Source organism: Carcharhinus amblyrhynchos, chromosome 25, assembly GCF_965287045.1.
Source record: "Carcharhinus amblyrhynchos chromosome 25, sCarAmb.v2.hapA, whole genome shotgun sequence".
Classification (NCBI taxonomy): domain Eukaryota; kingdom Metazoa; phylum Chordata; class Chondrichthyes; order Carcharhiniformes; family Carcharhinidae; genus Carcharhinus; species Carcharhinus amblyrhynchos.
The window spans coordinates 35916193-35939825 of NC_137348.1; the positions used below are offsets into that span (position 1 = coordinate 35916193).

The window sequence follows — 23633 nt, forward strand, 5'->3', positions numbered from 1 at the left end:
CCTAAAAACTTGAAGCTCTCGATCCTTTCTGCATCAATGTACAGTGTAAATTCCAAAGTTATCAAGTAGAGGCAACTTGTCTCAATCAAAGATAATCACATGAGAAGAATATGAATGAAGAACATCTCCTGAGCCATTTGCAGGACACCCAGGGTCAATTGGGTGTAATTACTTTAGACAAAGACCTCAGGTTGAGAGTGGAATTCATCCAGCCAGAATCTAACCGAGGTAAATTCATGCATTTTAAATCCTGCAACCGTGTCCATATTTGGGTTACTGGTCAGTTGATGTGAGAGCGTTATGTGACAAGCAAGCTAACCCTCCTTTGTGTAAGAATCTATTTTCTCCAGATTGGAGAAAATAGGTGCAGAAAAGACCACTTCACTGGCAAGAATCCTATCGGGGCCTTCTCTTTCTCTCTCTCTTCCCCCCTCCCCTCATCCAACATGTAAACTTGAGCCCTGATTGTTGTTTGACTTGCCACAAGCAGAATTTTATTAAGGAAATCAGCCCAGCAGCTGCTCTCACTGGAAGAAAAGACCAATCAACTGCCAACATCTTTGAACTGCCTCAATGTCAAATCCTGAAGGATCACTTAGTTTCTGGATCCAACCTAAGTCATCAACATACATGATCCATACGTACATCTTTATTTGAATTTAATCTATTGTCCCACTTTGTAACCTATTCTTGTACATTTGAGCCGAAATTTGGCGAGCATTCGAGTTGGAGCATTTTTATGAAAGTTTTGAAGTCTATTTATTAGTTTCACAGATAGACTTACATTAACACTGCAATGAAGCTACTGTGAAGATCCCCTAGTCACCACACTCCGGCACCTGTTTGGGTACACTGAGGAAGAGTTTTAGCATGGTCAATGTACCTAATCAGCGTGTCTTTCGGACTATGGGAGGAAACTGGATCACCCAAAGGAAACACACATGGAGAACAAGGTGGCTCTACACAGTGACCCGAGCTGGGAATCGAATCTGGGTCCCTGACGCTGTGAAGCAGCAGTGCTAACCTAAACAAGGTTAACTAATCTTCTGCAATCCTTCTTTATTTTTGAAAACTCAAGGAAACCTGTCTGCCTATGCCTTTTACAGTCACAGCATGTAAACAGTTAAACGGTCGCTGAACGTTTTAAAAAAAAAACAGGTGTAGTCAAACAAGGAGTGGGAAAGAAGGGAGCTTCCTGCCTCTCCCCATCTGATCATAACCACACTTCAGTTTATTAAATACAAAACATTTGGAAATGGGCAAGCAAAGTCTGTTTGACTGGTTAGTTAGAGGTAAGAAGCCTTGTGACAAAGCTTCCAAGCACAGATTCAGTATTATGAGGGTGTTTTTTTCTTGAAAGATCATGAACAGGGTAACAGTAAAGAGTTTGTTACATTTTCCCAATGTTTGGCAATCTCAAAAAAACACTTGGCAAAAGGAAATAGTTTTTGAAGTGGGGTTATTTGTGTGCACAGCAAGATCCCACAGACAGCAGTAGGGTCCTGACTACATAATCTGTTTAAGTGATGGCTTAATTACTTCTAGTGGCCCCTCCTTAACCAGTAACGTTGGTTGAGGAGGGGCCATGCTAAATCGCCCCTTCGTGTCAAGGGGACTAGCACGGTAAATACGTGGGGTTACAGGGATAGGGGTTGAGTGGGAGTGTCGTCAGTGTAGGCTCTAGGGGCTGAATGGCCTCTTTCTGTACTGTCGGGATTCTATGATACTGGTAAGTCTTCCATTCGTGCCTGCCATGGGAATCATTGTGGGCGTGATGGACAATGTGATGGACCAGTTGAAGATCCATTGACCTTGGGTAGGGATTTCCAATCTTGGGGCAAGCGGACTGGAAAATCCCACCCACAATTTCTAATTTTTCTATTTCTGTCTGGATCTGAAACCCTCCAAAGACAATGGAGCCTGCCCGATGGCTATAATATACAGCTTGCAGTCCACCAAGTGGGATGGAAAGAAAAGACATCCAATCCCCCAAGGGGTTCAAAAAAAGACCCCATCTCTCATGGACTTTGTATCATCCTAAAACTTGTAAAATATATCCCAGATGAGACATCTAGATTATACAGCCAGCAATTTACTTTAAGATATTGTTTAGCAACCAAGATGGTGAGCAAGGACATGCTGTACTGTAACAGGCTGAAGCTGTTTGATCTCTGTCACTCTCTTGGAAGTGTAGTGCCTGGATTTGCAAAGTAACCAGCCTGAGAAGAGAAATCCACTACAAACTGAGATCTGCTGGGAATATAATATGAGAACCTTCTCTGTACAACTACATCCAAGATGATAACCGAACAAAATGGGGGCAATATGGAAACACCGCATCGAGGCCAAACAAAGAACAGCCAACCATGAGGTCCTTTGTTTTATCTCCACAAACCGTAAAAAAATCCTTAAGTCCATCTTCTAGTTCTGCCTGTGTGCATTTGTGTGCGTGCACACATGGAAACACAAAAAACCCCTGCTACAGACAGACTTGGAGAGACTTAAACTGGACTGTCATTTCACCTCTGCAGGAAGGGATACAGAAACCCTCTGGGATTTTGAAGACTATTGAAACAAAGTAGGCTAGTTTAGAATAGGGATCACAGTGTGTCTTATACATATTATAAGGAATCACAAAATGCCTCATCATATATGTATATATATATTATTGTCTGCATAGACACATACATAATCATTGGCAGACAATATTGAATAAGTATCGTAGATTTGAAATGTATTTTCAAATGTCCTGTCAGCTTTGGCCAACATGCAACCTGCTCCAAAGCATAATGGGAAACAAACAGAGCTAGACAGGCCACATTTGATGGAAACAGTAAGGTATCGATTATATTCTATATTATCAGTAGGGGCCTATGCAGCTGCAAGGTTTAGAAATAAGTGGAGGTATTTAGCTTCTAGTTGCAATCAGCTTCTACTGATAAGGGGTAGCTAGCAGACAGAGGGAATGATTCTCTCTCCATTCCCATGGTTTGCAGGTGGTCAGGATGATCCTTGAAGCTACTGGATGTGCGGAGGTAAGGTTGCTCGGCAATGGGTGGGGGGGGAAGAACTTACAGGTCCAGTTGACCAATGAATTCCCAATTCTGCTAGAAGGTAGAATGCTATCGGATGAAGTAAATAATGTGTATCAATCATCCAGTTTGGGTAACAGGTTGGGCAGGAGAAACAAACCTTCGAAAAAAAATATCTGTTTTACACATGTGGTGTAACATCAGAAAGAAGTTGAAATCATCCATCTGTCTCTCCCCCAATGCATATTGGTCAATAAAGATCCATATTTAACTGCACACTGTCTTTCGTGAGTCTTTGTATTAGTTGAGTTCAGTTCAATACACGGCACCAGAGGGAAGCTGCCATAAATCTTCTGGCAATCCTTCACGTGGCTCTAACAGTAGGACAGATTTGGCAATCCTATACTTCAATGGGTAATTAAGGACCAGCATTTTTTTGCACCTACAAGCTGAAGGTTCATTGCTTGCTTCTACATTCTTTGCTCTGTAATGTAGAATCTAGACTGCTTAAGGTATTCAATTAAACTTTTCTTCAGAAATAGAACATTAGAACTCAAGCTGTGATCCTGAGGGTTGTTCAGTCCCAGTTTTTAAGGGAACAGACTGCCGCCAGCCTGGTACGGCCTGTTCTCATTTGCTCACTCACCCACATCACGACCCACATCCAAAGCCCCAAAATTCTACTTTCAAAAAGAGCAGCAATTGTCTTGAGAACTACTTAATGCAAAACTGGGCTGCCAGAACTCTTGATATGGCATATCCATTGTCTGTTAAGTTTGTCCAACTTGGCAAATGAAAAAAAATACTTAAAAATGTTACACATGTATCCAACATGCATCGCAATCCACAATTCCCAGTCTATTTCTCCTCTTTGAATGCTGATTTCCAGTCACAAAGTAATGATTCAGGGATATTTGACTCAAGACAACTAAATTATAAGCGAATTGCGAGGCATTGTGCATAGCTAGTGAAAACTAAAACAAGCCAGCAGGTTTCGACATAGATAATGCAACACACAAAACTACACATGCTGTTCAGGGCTGACAAGCACTCCACCTAATGGTTAAACTGGCATTATGGCACCATAAACTGATACCATTGCAACACGCTGAATTGAAATAGAAATGACAAAAGTAGTTGAACAAAGAACAAAAAAAAGTACAGCACAGGAAAAGCTCTTTGGCCCTCCAAGCCCGTGCCAATCATGATGCCCTAACTAAACGATAAAAAAAACCCTTCTACCCTTATTCGATGCGTACCCATCTATTCACTTGCTATCCATGTACCCATCCAGGTGCCTCTTAAATGATGCTAATATACCTGCGTCCACCAGCTCCAGCGGCAGGGAGCTCCAGGCACCCACCGTTCCCTGCATGAAAAACTTTCCCCACACATCTCCCTTAAACTTGCTCCTTCTCACCTGGAAACTGTGCCCCCTTGTAAGGGAAGGCAAGGGAAAGATACAAAAAGCACCAGGAAATTTTGACATTCTTCACGTAAAGGTTTCAATCACTTGCTCCATCATTTCTTAGAAATAATAATGGCATGGTGCAGGGACACAATATCATTACGGTGCAGGCTTCTGGCCTATTGCGTAGGACTTCCACCCTGGCAAAAAGCCACTGACTATCCACCCTGTCTATGCTTCTCACAGTTTTGTAGACCTCTACCAGATCTCCCCTCAACCTCCGTCTTTCCAGTGAAAACAGTCGTAGTTCGTTCAATCTCTCCTCATTGTCAACACCCTCGAGACCAGGCAACATCCTGGTGAACCTTCTTTGCACTCTCTCCATAGCTTCCACTTCCTCTGATAGTGTGGTGACCAGAACTGCACACCATATGCCAAATGCGGCCTAGTTGTCGACCCATCCTGCTTATATCTCATCCCATTCCCCCACTCAATTGAAACTGAAATAACTGAGGCCTGGAACAGGACTGGTAAGTTTGCATTCCATTTTGGAGTCATATGTTGCAGGTGATTAGTAATACTAAAAGTAAAGAAATCTTTAGCGAACATCAGCGCTCCCTCAATGGACAAGTCAACTCACATTTCCTTCACCGACAGAATGCTGTCAACAAATGACATTGTCTCAAGTGAATTCAAAGGGCCATATTGATTGGGGCAGCAAAAGAAAAGGATAGCTAAATTCATGTCAGTTCAGACAGGCCTTCGGGCCTTTTGCCTGAGGTTGAGAGTGGGAATGTTATTCTTTTTTTCCAAAAATATACTTTATTCATAAAAATCTGAATTAAACCAATACAAACCTACGTGTCTATAAATTGCAAACAGGGCAGAATAATACATTTTTACAGTCCGATGCAAATTATAGTCATCGCATTTCAAAACATAAAACTATATACATGCCTCAAAATGTACCGTGTGCCGTTATTTCTCAGATTGGCACACGGTTACGCAGGCCGAGGGTATTCTGTAGCTCCCGGGCCCTCGGTCTGCATCTGTTAAAAGGCCTTGTAGTGTGGCCTTTCCCCATTGTGCCGTTGCGGCGGCTGCCCCAAGCTTCAGCACACCCCTCAGCACATAGTCCTGGAGCTGGAATGTTATTAGTTGAAAGAGGGTATCTGCCTCACAAAATAGCCTGTTGGAGCCACGAGTTCACCCTGACCCATCTTAAGATTTTGCTTGCTAGCAAATGGTGTTTTACTCCTTTTACAACCAAAAAAAAGGAAGCTGTGGTACAAAACTAAAAATATGGAGGGATATAATGGAGGGTTATTTTCCCATCCAGGCTGCCACAGGAATTGTACAGGGCGGCGGGGGGATTGGACTGTGCAAAGATCCAATGACTTTGGGTGGGATTTTTTTGGTTTTGCGGCGAGTGCCAGCCAAAAATCCCACCCAAAGAGTCACAACTTCAAAATGGTGGCTTCTGACAACATTAAAGACAAGACGTGGGATTCTCCAGCCGTGCTGGCCCCAAAACCAGAGAATCCTGTCAGAGATCATTGGACCTTTGTATGGTCCACCACCCACCCCCCCCTCGGCCCAGTACGATTCCCAGAATTCTCTCCCAATAGCTAGAGTTTGTTTAGACGGCGCCTACATACCCCATTCATAGAACTGGATGTATGTTAAATGTCACTGCATGGCAAACACAAACACACACAGGTACAATATAACGAATGAAGTTGTTAAAAAAAAAATTACCTATATATTTTATATCTGGTTGTAAATCCTTGACGATATCTTTCCACAAAGGATAAATATCCCCTCGAGTTGTGGAAAGGACCCCTGTCCGATATAAGCCAATCAAACTGCTTGGTGACATGGTTCTGGGTGGCTGTAGGATCCTGGTGGGAAGGTCTTACTGTTATATGGTCCCATATAAACAGTAAGTAGATGAATTCAATAAACCTCCAGTTCATGCTTTTCTTTCAGCCACTTTCTGTTCATTCTTGCTCCATTCTGTGGAGTCCTGGAGGGGAATAAGAGAAGGCAACTTTAATACGTTTATTAATGCACAAACAGTACCAAAGAAGAAGACAAGGATCGGCCATTCGTGTCAGGTTTACCTGGACTCTCCAAGCTTAGCAACCAACTGCATTAGAACTCACTTAGACTCCTTCCAGACTTTGTATCCTTAAGAGACAATCTAGGGTTCATTTGATCTTAACCATTCAATATTTTATCAACTTCAAAATCTTCTCCCCCTTTTTCTGTCTCTCTGGCTTGTAGAACATGAGTTTCTCAATTCCTCACCGCTGATTTTACTGAGGGGGATCCTATGGGAGTTAGATAGCCCAGCAAGGGAAAGATACAAAAAGCACCAGGAAATTTTGACATTGTTTATGTAAAAGTCTCAATCACTCGCTCCATCATTTCTTAAAAATAGTAATGGCATGTCTTAGGGACATATCACTACGGTGCGAGCTTCTGGCCTATTGTGCAGGATTCTTAAGCTCACCAGCCAAGGAGTATCAATGTGAATGCAACTTTCAGAACTCCGTTGGCTACTAACTTTCCAGAGTGTTGGAGCTCCTAGCTGGCCACAACGTCCTTTGCCTGGAAAGATCTTACTTGACCATCGAGGAAGACCCATCGGTCAAGAAGTGAAGATCATACATCATAGATCTGAAAGCAACCCTGCATTGCAAACTCACACATGAGGTCGGAAATAATGGAGATGCATGATAATAGGGGCTGTTTCTATTGAATCAGAATAGGCTAAGTGGGCATTGAATAATTGTTTTTAAGGGAAGGAGAGATTGGCATTCTGGCGAAAGACAGTTTGCTCTGGTTTGGGAATCAATGATGGCGGGACCATCAACATAGACCTCGATGAAGAAAGTGAGGAGAAAGGTCAGGAAAAAAAACTTTTGTTAGATAGAATTTTTTTTAAAGCATAGAACACTTTGACAATGGTGGCACAGCAGTTAGCGCTGCTGCCTCACAGCGCCAGGAGATCTGATTCAATTCCAACCTCAGGTCACTGTCTATGTGGAGTTTGCACATTCTCCCCGTGTCTGTGAGAGTTTCCTCCAGGTGCTCTGGTTTCCTCCCAAAGATGTGCAGGTTAGGTTGTTTGGCCATGCTAAAGTGACCCTTCGTGTCAGGGGGTTAGCAGGGTAAATATATGGAGTTACAGGGATAGAGTCTGGATGGGACTGTCATCAGTGCCACACTGAAGGGTCGAATGGCCTCCTTCTGCACTGTAGTGATTCTATGATGTGTTTGTTACAGAGAAATGGGATAAAGGCTGGGCAGTGGGATGAGTTCTGGATTTCTCCAGAGCTGTAGAGGGGTTGACTGGTCTGTTTATGTCGTGCTGATGTTTACTCTGGACTCCAGAATGAAAATACAATTGCTTCTCTTGCAAGCAGTTCTGTTATTCTATATATATTCACATCTAGATTTCTTTGGGATGTGGGCGTTGCTGGCAAAGCTAACACCTATTACCCATCCGTAAATTGCCCTTGAACTGAGAAGCTTGTTGGACCACTTCAGAGGGCAGGTAGGAGTCAACCTTGTGGGGTCAGTTAGCTGGACGGCTGGTTAGTGATACAGAGCAAAGCCAACATCACGTGGGTTTAATTTTCTTATTTGGCTGAGGTTATTCTTGAAGGCCCACTATCTCAACCTTGTCTGACACTTGAGGTATGGTAATCCTCAGGTTAAATCACCAAAAGAGAGGGCAGCCTGTGATCATCCAGGACTATGTCTTTTTTTTACATCCACAGGTGATTCGGTCCGTCTTGTTGGCTGACCAGGGGCATACATGCAGTGGGTCGTGCGAGGGCTGCTCTTGGGTGTTGCTTCGAGAGTTGCCTAGTGCTTCATGTTGTTAGTGTACGCTTAAACTGGACCAACTGATGGGCCACACGACAGCTCAGTGACTATCACTGTTTGCTGTGCAGATACGTGGACCTGGGTGGGATCTCCGACTTGGGTCGGTGTCTGTGGGAGTTTGCACATTCTCCCCGTGCTTGCGTGGGTTTTCTCCGGGTGCTCTGGTTTCCTCTCACACCCCCAAAAACGTGCTTTTAGGCTGATTGGTGTTAACAAATTGTCCCTAAATTAGACCTCCCCAAATCTGGCGTAGAGAAAAGTCATAGGTAGAAGGTGGTAGATGAGGCACTCACTGAATGTTAAAATGGCAACGCGGGCTTGTTGGGCCAAAGGGCCTGTTTCCTGTGCTGTGTTGTTCTTTGTTCTTTTGTTTATGGCAATTTTACATTGTTTACCATTGTTGTGGGTCTGAAGTCACATGTGGGATGGTAAGGATGACAGCTTTCCTTCCCTTAAGGGACACAAGTGAACCAGCTGGGGTTTTGTTTTAATGAAAATTGATTATACTTTCATGGTCACCATTATTGGAATCATAGAATCTACAGTGCAGAAGGAGACCACTTGGCCCATTGAGCCTACATCGACAAGCCTTGTCCCCGTAAGCCTACATATTTACCCTCCTAATCCCCCTGGCACTAAGGGGCAATTTATCATGGCCAATCAATCTAACCCGCACACCTTTGGAGCACCTGGAGGAAACCCACACAGACATGGGGAGAACGTGCAGACTCTACACAAAAGTGACCTGAGGGCAGAATTGAACCCGAGTCCCTGGCGCTGTGAGACAGCAGTGCTACCACTGAGCCACCACGCCGTCTCTGAGAGGTAGACGAGCTTTCAATTCCAGACTGATTAATTCAATTTAAATGTTACCAGCTGCCAAGTTGAGGTTTGGACTCATGCTCCCGGAGCTTTAAACTTGGGCCTTTACTAGATTACTAGTCCGATGACTCTCCCATCACACCACCGCCTCTCTCTAAGTATACGTATAAACTTAATCTTACACATAAATAGGACATAATTCTTGACACATTTAACGTGCTGGTACTACATCCCAACAAAAGATGCAAGCAGCAACCAAACATTCAATCCCAGGCCCGCCACACCACCCCCTACAGAGGTGACCTCAGGGCAAGAACGAGGGAATGCTGTTTTGGAGACGTAGCTCAATCACTTGGCTCCAGAACAGTCAAAGCTTAACGTCTCATTACGAAACAAGTGCAAACATTAAAACTACCTTTTGTTGCATTCCAATAACATTTGCAAGCTCAAGTTATGTCATCAAGTCATGTGCTGAGAGAGCCAAGGAAAAGGCTGGCTCAGGGTTTCACACATTGTCAACGTTCGCTTTAATGAGCCGAGCAAAAAGACTCTGATAACAGATTAGAAATCCATCAGGGTTATTAATCTTGACTGTCGAATACAAATCCCAACTGTCTAATTAGAACGTGTTCCCGTGTCAGGACATTATAGTCACACGTTGAACTAATGATTGGTCCTGGGAAAAGGGAAGGCGGCTTTACACTGACTGAGTGATCAGTGAATGTTTCCGATGGTGAGGTAGTCCAGAACTAGGGGGTCATCGTTTGAGGATAAAGGGGTAAACCTTTTAGGACTGAGGTGAGGAGAAATTTCTTCACCTAGACGGGTGGTGAATGTGTGGAATTCACGACCGCAGAATATAATTGATGCCAAAACATTGTATGATTTCAAGAAGAAATTAGACATTGCTCTAGGGGCTAAAGGGATCAAAGAATATAGTGGGAAGGCAGGATCAGGATCTTGAATTTGACAGCCAGCCATGACCATATGAATGGCAGAGCAGGTTCAAAAGGTCACGTGGCTTTCTTCTGCTTCTATTTTCTATGTTTCAATATTTATGTTTCTGAAGTAGCTTAGCACAAAATGCCAGATGCAACCAGGTAAGTAACAGATGCGGGGGGGGCAAAGCAAGAGTTCACAGGTTGATTGGATGACACAGTACAATAAGCCACATATTTTAAATAGATCTGTGGAATGAAGTTAGCTCAACAAAAAGCTACAAAACAAATTAAGAAAATATCTGAAAGATGTGTACATCCCCAGTCTCTAATATAACTTTTACCCATGCCTGGCATTAACTTTTTATCATACTTGTAAAAAAAAAGTCTGTCCACTTTGAAACTTTGCTGTCCAATTTCACTCCTAACTTCCTCTTCTCATGAAACAGGGAAGCTTTAGGTGCTAAAGGATGCTCTCTGAACAAAGTACACCAGCAAATGATTCAAGTATATGGAGCATCATAGTCAGAACCAATCTGGTCATTACCATGCATTTAGATATGCACTCGTCCAGTCGAGATCAACAGTCACCAAAAAGTGACTGACGGTCCTTGAACACTGAAGCCAACTTAGACACTTCCCACTAAAAAAAATTAACCAAATTAACTTTCAGATCAGAAGCCAGAGCTGAGACATAGCAAGCTCATACATTATATTTAATGGAACAGATACTTGCATTGATAAATTGTGACATAACTCAGTCATACATGAGAACTTACATAGAAAACAGAAGCAGGAGCAGGCCATTTGGCCCTTCGAGCCTGCTCCGCCACTTTTTATGATCATGGCTGATCCTCAGATTCAATACCCTGACCCTTTTATCCCCAAGAGCTGTATCTAGTTCCTTCTTGAAACCACACATTTTGGCCCTAACTCCCTTCTGTGGCAGTGAATTCTTCAAATTCACCACGCTCTGGGTGAAGAAATTTCTCCTCACCTCAGTCCTAAAAGGTTTCCTTCTTATTCTCAAACTATGACGCCTGGTTCCCCCACCATCAAGTACGTTCTTTCTGAATCTACCCTGTCTAACCATTTAGAATTTTATAAGTTTCAATGAGATCCCCACTCATTCTTCTAAACTCCAATAAATATAAACCAAACTGACTTAGACCTGCCATCCCAGGAATCAGCCTGGTAAACCTTTGCCTCACTCATTCTACAGTAAGTCAGATAAGGAAAGTACACACAATATTCCAGGTGTGGCTTCACCAACACCCGATACAAATGGAGTAAAACTTCCCTATTCCTCTACTCAAATCCTCTCACTATGAAGGCCAACATTCCATTTGCCTTCTTTACTGCCTGCTTTACCTGCACACTTACTTTCAGTGACTGGTGCAGGGCAACACCAAGGTCTCGCTGAGTGTCCGCCTCTCTCAATTGAGACCCATTCAAATAATAACGTGCCTTCTCATTTTTTTTCTACCAAAGTGGATAAGCTGACAGTTATCCACCTCATTTCAAAGCATGTGTTTGAAATACTCCACACCTGACCGTTCCACCCGCAGGCTGGCCAAAGCAATTAATGCTGACTGGAAGGTCTCCTCCCATTGCTGCCTGGGGTGTCTGAATAGGAAAGGCTTCCAAGGGGTCCCTTGTTCAAAGGCACTCAACACCTGATCAAGAGACCCTGCATCATTCACTGAGAACCTACTCCCACTGCTCTTTCTTTTGACCCCCACCCTCCCCTTAGCCGACAAAACCTACCCGACTAACAGCCGGTGCACATTTTGAAACCCCTTTCCCATGGTGTATGTGTGTGTGTTTGTGTGTGAGAGAAAGAGAGAGAGAGAGTGAGAGATAAATTAACCCTTCTGTTTTATCTCACATTTGCTGTGAGAGTTATTCATAGGGGAATTGGAACACACAAATGAAATTGGTTAGGGGAAATACACCATCACTAAAAAAAAGGGGAATCAAAAATCAAAATCACCTTTCTATTTATGCATGCATCGTGAGAGGAGAAATCAGAGCTGTTTAAATTCATCCCCCAGTAGACAATTGTGAGGACAGTTGTCTTTCGAGTTCCGGCCTCTTCAGTTCACCCACTGTTGTAGAATAACTCGCATAAAAAAAATAATCAACTGGGGTCTAAGCAGTGAGATTAAATTATGATTTAACCATGCAGTCTGATAAAAATCCTCCGCACCAGCAACATGGCAAACTGCAAATTTATTTTTGCTTCAACTTTTCTATTCTGGGAAACAAGATTGCAGGGTTCCAACACAAAAGCTGGAGTAGTATTTTGGGACGCATTGAGATGGCAGAAACGACTACTGTTTAAAAGCTGTGAAGGGCAAGTTTTGGACAGATGGTCAGGAAGTATTTCTGTACCCAGAGGATGAGCAGCTCAAATAGGTTAGCAGGAAGGGCTACTTAAGATCAGGGCACTGGACATTTAAGAAACAGCTGGTGCTTACTCAAAGACTGAAATCAAAAGGATTTAAGTACCTGTGACGGATATGGAGCTGTAAGCATAATTCCAATTGCAAAAACATTTACACATTTTAATACCTGTATAAACAAAATGGATTGCCACATTACATTCCTGTTACTGCAAGTGTATACTTGAGATGATCTGGACAAAGCACAGAACAGTGCCTTCTCCCAAACCTCTCTTGGTTATCTTACAAATTGAAATGTTCTGCTTGCTGCTGCATTCAATGACCATGTCTCTTTAGATACAACCTTAAACCCACGACTAATGGTGCGTAATGACCCTGAGCCTGTGAGGCCCTGTCATTACCACCTTGTTAAGCCTGGCCCAGTCTCATCTGTCCCAAAATCTCTACCTGTTTTTTTTTTAAATAAGATTGCTTGCAATATCTGAACTTCAAAGAATTGGCAGGGAGTTTGAAGGGGTGGCGGTGGGGAGAATCATCTGATATTTGTTCCAGGCAAAGATTCTGACAATTTCATCAGGACAAACACAAGGGCCTCGCTCAGATTTACTGCAACTGCGCATGGGATTGTGCGCCAAGCAAATGCTGCACTGTAGGCCTGTCTGAACACATCGGCAAGGAATGATATGCCTCCTTGTTAATACACTGAAAACTGGCAAAGTCAAACAACAGCTGACTGCACTCACATGCTGAAAGGATTAATCCTTGATCATACAAGTCACTGAGTTAAATACCACTAGCGCCCTTACAAATATACCCATCGATTCAATTAAAACCCATCATCAACCTCCCAACTAGAAACAAACTCCAGTGACCTGAGTCCCATATGCAGAGCAGCCGCATGCTAAAGGGGTGTTACTTGGGTCTAGTTCTATCTTCTGCAAATTGCAAGTGCTCAGTCACAAGACCACAGATGATGAACTTAAGAACGTAAGAAAAGTATCAACATTGATATCCTTTTTTTCACATTTTTATAATGCCCCACAGCATTTCAAAGGCAATGGGTGCAATCTTACCAACCGTTCATGCCAAGTTCCTATTGCAGTGAAGTCAGAGAATTTGGTGCCAAACCAAATCTCCATTCGCTGCAGCAGGATGGGAAAATCCCACCGGAGTGAATCGTGGAAAAATTCCGGCCAGTGTATTGCTTTCTGAATTGCAGTTGCTGTTCTTTTGTATGCAAGGAGGTAGGAAATTTGCCCTAAAGAAAGTCCCATAAATAGCCTCAAAATAAATGATCAGTCAGTCAATCTGTGGGCTGAAGGATAAACTTAATCCTCCTCTTCCTCAATTAGCTGTCAATTTCGGGTGGTAACGGTGGTTATCACTGCTGCCTCATAGTGCCAGAGACCAGGGCTCAATTGCAGCCTCAGGTCACTGTCTGTTTGCACCTCCTCCCCGCGTCTACGTGGGTTTCCTCTGGGTGCTCTGGTTTCCTCCCATATTCCAAAGATGTGTGGGTTAGGTTGATTGATTATGCTGAATTGACCTGAGTGTCAAAGGGATTAGCAAGGTAAATGCGGGTTACAGGAATTGGGCCTGGATGGGATTGCGGTCAGTACAGACTCGATGGGCTGAATGGTCCTCTTCTGTACTGTAGGGATTGTGTGATTCTATTCCATGATTCTAGTGCCTTGAGACCGTTGCATGGGAAAACAGGGCCACAATACAACCTCGGTTCTGAAAGATGTCACCTCCAAACGATGCTCAACTCTATCAATACTGAGATATGGACACTTCCTCAAAATCGAGGATAACATCCATCAGGCTTGGTGAGTCTTCAGATGACTGGTTCTGGATCCACAATCTGCTGCAGGGGAGGCATGTTGTTGCGCAGCGGGGGAAGGGAAATTCACTGTTCTGTGGTGGGTTCTCTCTCTTTCCTCTGCGGCCACTGCCCTGGTCCGCTGTCAGGTAGGTGAACCTCAAAGCAGCTTACACCTTGACTGTCCAGGTAGAGCCATGTTGAATGGTTTGCAGCCTTCTCCTACCAGTCAGTGTTAAAGCCTTCATGCTTTTAAGATAGTCTTCACTTATACAAGTATCCTTATACCTTTTCCTTAAGACTGTTGACCCATGGAAAGCTGGGAGAAGAGAAACCGATGAGGGAGGTGGTTTATGGGTTCCTGGATGCAATGAACCATCTATCGGAGTTGTTCTCCTTCAAGGAGGACGTTAGTGTTGGTCCTGCACTCCTCCCAATTAATCCCTAAGGTTCGTAATGTGTCAAAATCCAATATCATCTGGACCGGAAGCTTTTCAACCTTGGCCATCCGAGCAAATTGATAACCATGGACAATGCTGCGTGGTGGCTCGCTCTGCGCAGGACATGCAAAAGATGCTTGATCTCTTCAATACCTCCTATAAGAGGGCTGGCCTATCGTTAAATATCACTAAGGCAAAAAAGCTTCACCAACCTACCCCAGGCCAGATGAAAATTCCCCCACGTTTAGGCAAGGTGACTCTGGAATATGTCCAGCACTTTCCATATCTCAGCAGCCACCTCTTCCAAGGGACTACCATCAATGAAGAAGTTCAGACCCAAGTCGATTGTGCCAGCGATTACTTCTTTAAGCTGCGCCAATACATCTTTGACAACAGGGGACTCGTGGAAATCATCGAGGTTTGTATGTTAACCAGCCTGCTCCACTGTAGTGAAATCTGGACTGTCTATCTCAACTCTGAACTCAACTGTTAGCCAACATTATGCGCTCCAAAACCTGGAGTTGGAATTTCAATCCAGGACCATAGTCCAGAGGGATGATTCCTGGATTTCTGTCACTTAGTCACTCTGTCCTGATAGAAGTGAGTAGACTCTGTTTTTGTTACACTGTTATGGCTTCAGAAAGATCTCACGTTTAATGTCCTTCAATTAGAAGAAGTATGAGTGGTTGCTATTTGCAAATAACAGTGTGCCACAACCAGGTTAACATCAGGGTCCCACACTATGTGGGTTCTTGTGAATCACCCAGAGATCGGACCTCCTTGACCTGAAACTTTAGTTAATGTGCAGCACAGCTGGAAAATTGACAGTGCAAAAAAAATCCTAATTCTGCTACTTATTCATGAACTAAGAACGAGGGGGAGGCGGGGAAAAATAGGGAAGAGAATAACAGGGACAGAGAGTGGCAATAAATTTATTTCTTAGTGTCACAAGTTGGCTACATTAACACTGCAGTGAAGTTACTGTGAAAGTTACTGCAGTAACGGTGGAAAAGAGGCAGGACAGTGGTTAGCTGCTGCCTCACAGCGCCAGGGACTCAGGTTCAATTCCAGCCTCAGGTGACTGCTGTGTGGAGTTGCCTCTTCTCCTCGTGTCTCCGTGGGTTTCTTCCAACACTCCAAAAGATGTGTGAGTTGGGTGGATTGGCTATATAAATTGCCCCTGAGGATCAGGGGAACAGCAGTGTAAACATGTGGGGTTCAGGGGACAGGGCCTGGGTGAGATTGTGGTCGGCGCAGACTCGATGGGTCAAATGGCCTCCTTCTGCACTGAAGGGGTTCTATGAGATGTTCCCATCAAATCTAGCCAACATTCCTGGAGGTTTAACTTGAGTCTTTTACAAAGGATATTTTCTCTCAGTCTGAAGTATCACTGATTTTCCTGTGGGTGAGCCCTGCTGTTTGCGGGTGTATCTAAATTCACATAATAACAAAGTAACTGTCATGGACCCAGGAGTTAAACATCCTGTCTCTGAATTCTGGCTCACATGCTACTATTTGATCTCTTAGAGTTTAGAAGGCCAAGAAACAAACACTATCAGATTGTGACTTACAACTTACTAGACTAATATATTGAGAAGGTAAACAGGTAAGTATCAGACTGTCAAGAACAAATAGAAGATTTACAATAATTAAAGGCGCAAATATGCAATTGGAATAATTCTTGATCACCAGTTATGGGAAAAAACATCTTAATTTACAGGTTAACATTGTACTGAGGCTTGCAGCCTTGTAGCTGCAGCCAGCTCCTGAGAAACTTCTGGAACAGAAACTCTAGCTCACTAGTGTTCCCCCACTCTGTTCCCCATTGGTTCATATGGCCCTTACCGTACAGACTGAATCTTAAAGGGACATCCTTCCCCCTCTGCGTCCTTTTATACAAATGTCAATACTCAACTTACACAGTCCAAGATAATTAAACATTTAGTACATGAATGAAGTCAATTATGAATGAAGTCTTTCAGGGGGTTTCCAAATCTTTGTGGAATGGTGTATCTCCCCTGCCTAGGGCACTTTGACAGGACTGCTATCAGCCTAAACCACAATTGATAGGTGCCTCTTCAGGCGCAGGCAGTTAAGTTCTATCTGTTTCCATGGAGATGTCAGTCGTGCCTGCCACAGGATTATCAGAAAGTACAGCACTTGAATAATTAATAACATTCCTAGATGATAATATACTCCTGATGACAGTACTGGCTGCTGGGACAACTCTTGCTCTTCCAAATGGTCTATGTGTTTCCAGAGGATCCTTCCTTGATAAGACAAGGGCCCAGTTTTGGATACAATTGCTCCAGGAGCCCAACTCGAGCCATTTTCAAAACCCTTCACGTAGATGGCTTCATCCACTGAAAACAATGGTGTTGACTTCCATGAATCATCACTCCTCTTCTGACTGTTTTGGCTGGACCCTAACCCTCCAGACAAACACAAAGAAACACGAGGCTGAGCCTCACTCTGAGATGGTGGTTCATTAACAGCTTGGCTAGCTGGACTCCCATTGTTATATGTGGAGTGGTCCCTGCAGTCAGGAGGAAATGAGAGATTCTCATCTCCAGGATCCCTCTTGAAAGTTTCTTTAGGTCTGACTTAAATGTTTGAACAGTTGATTCAGCTATTCCATTGAATGCTGGGTGGTGAGGAACAGTCCTAATGTGCTTGATACCAATGAGGTTCTGAAACTCAGCGCTGATGAACGCTCTTCCATTATCACAGACGATGACTTCAGCTATTCCTTGGGTGGATAAACATTGGCGCAATTTCTCAACTGCAGCGTGCGAGATTTCACCTCAAACACTTCCATCCATCTTGAATACGCATCGACAAAGAGCAAAACATTGTGCCCATGGATGGGCCAATATAACCAATATGGACTCATGCCATGGCCAGTGTTACGAAACACCACTGACCTTATGTGCGAGAGTGTTCCACCCTAAAGTACTGGTCTCCCATGATGTACTGTTTCTCTTTCTGGATATTGGCAAGAAGCATGTGCAGAAACAGTGAAAACTCAGTAAACACCAAATTAAAAAAATGTGAAAGTGGAAGATAAAATACTACAAAGCCCATCTTGTATGTCGGTAAATTAACAAGGAGCACTTAGACCCTCAAAGACTGAAAGAAAAGTATCTATTTCTGCCCTCCCCTCCTATCCTAAACTCTACTGAGGCCTCTGTGTCATCCAGGCCCTTCGGCCCATTGAGTCCACACCAACATATTAGAAACACCTGAACTCCCATCCAATCCCATTTGCCAGCACTTTGCCCATAGCCCTGAATGTTATGATGCGCCGAGTGCTTATTCAGGTACTTTTTGACGAATGTGAGGCAATTCGCATCTAATACCCTCCCAGGCAGCTGCATTCCAGACCATCACCACCCTCTGGGTAAGAGAAAAAAAACCTCACATCCCTCTCAAATCTCCCGCCACACATCTTGAACCTATGTCCTCTCGTGACTTCAACTCATGGAAATAGATACTCCTTAGCCTCTCTGTCCATGCTTCTCATAATCTTGTACACCAGTTCACCCTTCAGTTTTTTTTCTGCTCCAACGAAAACCTATCCAACCACACTTCATAACTTAAATGTTCCATCCCAGGCCGCATCCTGCTGAGTCTCCTCTGCACCCTGTCCAACACAATCGCATCCTTTCTCAATTTGCGAGTAGCCTTTTTTTTCCCGCTTGCTCTGCAGATTGGTCCATAAAGAGACAATCGCCACAGCCACCTCTGGGTATTAAAACACAAGACTTTTTTTTCTCCTCTCACGCTATAATGCCAAATTCAACTCAAATAAGGTCCCCTGCTGCCGCTATGTGATGGTTAGCTACTGTTCTCCAAGAGTTGCCAGTCTCTTCTTGTCTCTGATGGCTGCAAATTGACTGCTAGTTGCAGCAAATCAACCCGAGGTAATAAATTAACAATCATTCGAATTTAGACTGTCACACAGGAAATAAAAAAAAACACACCTGTCAAAAGATTGGGCTGAAACAGTCACTCAAACACTTACTTTGTAAAATGAGTCAAAGCATATTTGTAGTTGAATCACTTTATGTCTACAGCGAGCACTTCACATGATCTACAAGCCGTGCTGTTCCCAGGACAGTTACAACAAGGAAGGGAGCATGAGATCAGGGATGTGCTAAGAGAGGAGAGGTCTGTTCCGGATTGTCGGGGTGGGATAGGCCTCAAACAATAAGACCAGAAGATCATAAGAGACAGGAACAGGAGTATGCCATTCAGCCCCCCGAGCCTGCTCCGCCATTCAATAGGATCATGGCAGATCCAACATTCCTCACTTTCCTGCCCTTTCCCCATAACCCTTGATTCCCTTACTGATCAAAAATCTATCTCAGCCTTAAATATACAGACAAACTCTTCCCCGACAGTTCCCTGTGGCAAGGAGTTCCAAAGACTCACACCCTCAGAAAAATGTCCTCCTTGCCTCAGTCTTAAATTGGCCCCCCTTTATCCTGAGACAATGCCCTCTGGCTCTAGACTCTCTCGTGAAGGGGGAACATCCTTTCAGCATTTGTCCTGCCAAGCCCCTTAAGAATCCTATATGTTACAATGCAGTTACTTCTCATTCTTCTAAATTCCAATGAATGGAGTCCCAGCCTGTTTAACCTGCCCTCATAAGAAAATCCCTCCACACGGGGATCATCCTAGCCAACCTTCTCTGAACTATCTGCAATGAAATACAGGGACGAAAGCTGCTCACAGTGCTCCAGATGTGGTCTCACCAGCACCTTGTACAATTGCAGCAAGACTTTGCTACACTTATTCACCACCTCTCTTGAAAGAAAGGCCAACATTCCATTGGCCTTCCTGATTACCTGCTGCACCTGCGTACAAGCTTGCTGTGTTTTTGTGCGCACGTACCAAAAAGTCCCTTTGTGTTGCCGTTTTCTGCATTTAAATAATACTGTCCTCTTATTCTCCCTTCCAAAATGAACAACTTCATATTTTTCCCCACACATTAAACTCCATTTTCCAACAATAGCGGAGAGGCTAGATGCTTCTTTGAGGGAACGAGGATGGAAAACCCCATTTTTGAACTTGAACGCACCACTCCTTCACCCCCCCTCCAACCCCACCCCCGTCTGCCCATCAATGGGTTTGTTAACATGGAGGTCTTGATCTCAGCCCTATTTAACATGGTTATTGCCAGATTGGACCATTTTCTGTGTGTGAACTTTACTTCTTTTGCACTGTTAACAGAAATAAAGCAAAAACTTCAACTTGGCGTATCTCACAACTGCTTGCTTAGAAACAGTAAGAAATCTCACAACACTAGGTTAACGTTCAACAGGCTTACTTAGTATCACAAATTTTTGGAGCGCTGCTCCTTCATCGGCTGAGTGGCTACTCACCTGATGAAGGAGCAGTGCTCCGAAAGGTCACGATTACAAATAAACCTGATGGACTTTAACCTGGTGTTGTGAGACTTCTGACTGTGCCCACCCCAGTCCAACGCCAGCATCTCCACATTAGTGTTTGGAAACAATACTTCCTACATTCACAATTTTTAGGCTTTATGCCTGCTGCAACACTAACTTCTCTAAGTGTCTTTTTCCTGCGGGTGAACTTAGAACATTTCTAATTAATAAAATCATTATTCTGCAGCAAGCAGGGCCAGTGATGTGATGATGTTATCTTTTGTCCCTGTCTTTACGACCTGGCAGCCTGCCCCTTTAATTGATCTCAGGGTCCAGTGGGACGCAGGCTGTCTAACATTGCGTTTCCACAGAACAGCTTGGTTTGGTTTGGCAGGAATGTTTGGTTTTCAATGAAGATAGATTACTGCCAGAGATGAGCATGGACAATGTATGATAGATAATTTAAAAAAAAATCCTTCAAAGTACTGGAAATTAGAATGCGCTAAATAAAAAGCAGAGTTGAGACAAAGCTGGGATTTTTCAGTGAGCAGCATATAGGATAATTCAAACTAATCCTCTCTTGAATTTATAAACTGGGAACAATATTAATGTCTACACTGGAGTTACCTATCCCTTTGGCTCTGTAAATACTCCCCTCTCAGACTCATTCATTCTCGAATTCTGAGAGTGATACTTTAATCCGACCTTCTCATCAGCCACTTTCAATGATAGAGTTTTTTCTGGTGGCCATTCTCTACCAATGAGCTTCAGCAGCAAGGAGCAGCAAGCCATTGGCCCTGAAGGACAACGAAAGCAACTGTGGTCAAGTGATGAATTGCTCACTGTCTAAACGCAAGTACCATTCTAGCACTGGGCAGTGATAGGAGCAGAAAACTTTAAGTTTAGTTCTTAGTCACAAGTAGGCTTACATTAACACTGCAATGAAGTTACTGTGAAAATCCCCTAGTCACCACACTCCGGCACCTGTTTGGGGACACAGAGAGAATTTAGCATGGCCAATGCACCCACCCAGCACATCTTCCAGACTGTGGGAGGAAACTGGAGCACCCAGAGAAAACCCACACAGGCACGGGGAGAATGTACAGACATCACACAAGCAGTGACCTGAGGCTGGAATCAAACTCAGGTCCCTGGTGCTGTGAATTGACAGTGCTAACCATTGTGCCACTGTGTTGCCCCTTGTCTAATTTTATTCTCCCCCTTTTGTCCAGACACACCAAGAGCAATATTAACGTGGTGTTGTACTGGGGCTAGGCTCGACAACTCTGACGGAAAGAAGTTTCATGAGGTGACCTCCCACCTCGAACTGAACCCGACACCCATCATCCCACAACCCCATATTCATGCGCTCACCATTGGCATGTCCATCCTGACCACACGCTGTCTTTTGCGCAAGTCAACAAACTCAAACATTATCCATTTGATTATTGGCTCAAACAGCCTTTGCCGTCATCTCAGAACGAATAAAAAGTAAATTTTTCAAAGAGAATAGAAAGAGAAACACAATCTATTAATGTGCCTGTGCTGTTTCTTTTCTCCTGGGCTGTTTGCAACAGTACTATTGGCATTAGTCATTAATTCACGGAGACTCCAAAACAATCCTAGCAAGTTAGCAAGCCTAGCAGGAGTTTGCAACTTTCCATCGGAGAAATAAGATGAAGGTGTTGTCTCCGCAGCTGGTAAGCCAAGGTGAGCGACTGGCCCTTTGAATCTTCCGTACAGCAGATATCAATCGCTGCAGGGCTCTTCAAAAGATTAAGTTGCTGGCGTAACTCTACAAGTTCCTCGCTCGCTGCCGAGGGAACTGACTGTTTGGTGAGGTAACTGCTGCTGCATCAAGGAAGGACACAATCCAATTTGTCGAGAATGTAGAATTCTCATAAAGTGATGTGTCAGGAAGGTCATCCAAGAAAGTTCCCATTTCCAATGGGAGCGCCTGACACTGACGGCTTTCCATGCATTCTGCTCATTATCTGAAACTCAGCAAAGTTATCAACTGCTAGCAAACCGTGTCTTGTGATTATTCTTCCAAAATTACTGACTTTGTTGGATCACACAGGACAGCTAAAGACAGCTCGACTGTCAAAAAAGAACAGCTGATTCTCCTTTGGAGTTTAAGGAAAACACACATTTGAGTTATCCTTTCTCTGCTGATTTTTTTTCTTCTCCCATCAAGGTATTGTGACACTCGTGTGCCTCTAAGATTTTTTTTTTAAATCATGTTCTCTGCAGTTATAAGCAGCTTTGTTTTACATTGTTGCCGACCTATCCGCTCAGAATGTTATGGCTGCTTCAATGATTTAAATGGGGTTTTGCTCATTTTTACTCTGGGCTTCATACAGCGACTGGGATTTTGCAACCTTTTCTGTTATTACGGGGAAGAATAATTGACTGTTCAGGTGACAGAAGTTCTTTCATTTTCAGTTTTGGGCTGCTGTTTTAGTTTAGGTGGTGTTTGGACATCAGACTGAAAAGCAGTGTTTCTCTCTCTCTCTCTTCCTGATATTGAAATATCTCTCTCCTCTCACGTTAAACATATGCCCTCTAGTTTTAGATTCCTCTACCTTTGGGAAATATGTTGACTATCTACTTTGTCTATGTCCCTCATTATTTTATAGATCTCTAAGATCACCCCTAAGCCTCCAACCACCCAAGGATAAAAGTCTAATGTATCTTATAACTCAAACCATCAAGTCCTGGTAGCATCTTAGTAAATCCTTTCTGTACTCTTTCTAGTTTAATAATATCCTTTCAATAATAGGGGACCAGAACTGTACACAGTATTCCAAGTGTGGCCTTACCAATGCCTTGTACAACTTCAATAAGACATTCTAAATCCTGCATTCAATGCTCTGGTCAATGAAACCAAACATGCCAAATGTCTTCTTCACCACACTGTCCACTCCGCTTTCATGGAGCTATGAATCTGTACCCCAAGATCTCTTTGTTCTGTAATTGTTCCCAACACCCTATCATTAACTGAATAAGTCTTCCCAATGTTTGATCTGCCAAAATATATCACCTCACATTTACCTAGGTTAAACACCATCTGCCATTCATCGGCCCACTGGCCCAGCTTATCAAGTGCAATCCTACTGCAATCCTAGATAACCTTCTTCACTGTCCACTATGCCACCAATCTTGGTGTCATCTGCAAACGTACCAACCATGCCTCCTAAATTCTCAACCAAATAATTAGTATAAATTACAAATAACAGTGGAGCCAGCACTGATCCCTCAGACTCACCCCTGGTCACAGGCCTCCAATTTTAAAAACAACCCTCTACAATCACCCTCTGTCTTCTGTCATCAAGCCAATTTTATACGCAATTGGCTACCTCACCCTGGATCCCATGAGATTTAATCTTATGCAATAACCTATCATGTGGTACCTTGTCAAAGACCTTGCTAAAGTGCCTGTATGGAACACCAACAGACTGCCCTCATCTACTTTC

At 43.5% G+C, this 23633-nt stretch overlaps 1 protein-coding gene across 3 annotated transcripts in view; it reads right to left on the bottom strand.

Moving 5' to 3' along the window:
* The window catches only part of brinp1 (bone morphogenetic protein/retinoic acid inducible neural-specific 1), a 391976-nt gene that overhangs the window by 259481 nt on the left and 108862 nt on the right, over window positions 1-23633 (bottom strand). For all 3 annotated transcript variants that reach the window (XM_080211786.1, XM_080211788.1, XM_080211787.1), the window contains exon 2: window positions 6199-6466. In XM_080211786.1, the coding sequence (XP_080067912.1) occupies window positions 6199-6416 (218 nt within the window). In that variant the 5' untranslated portion in view covers window positions 6417-6466. The remainder of the gene's footprint in view (window positions 1-6198; window positions 6467-23633) is intronic.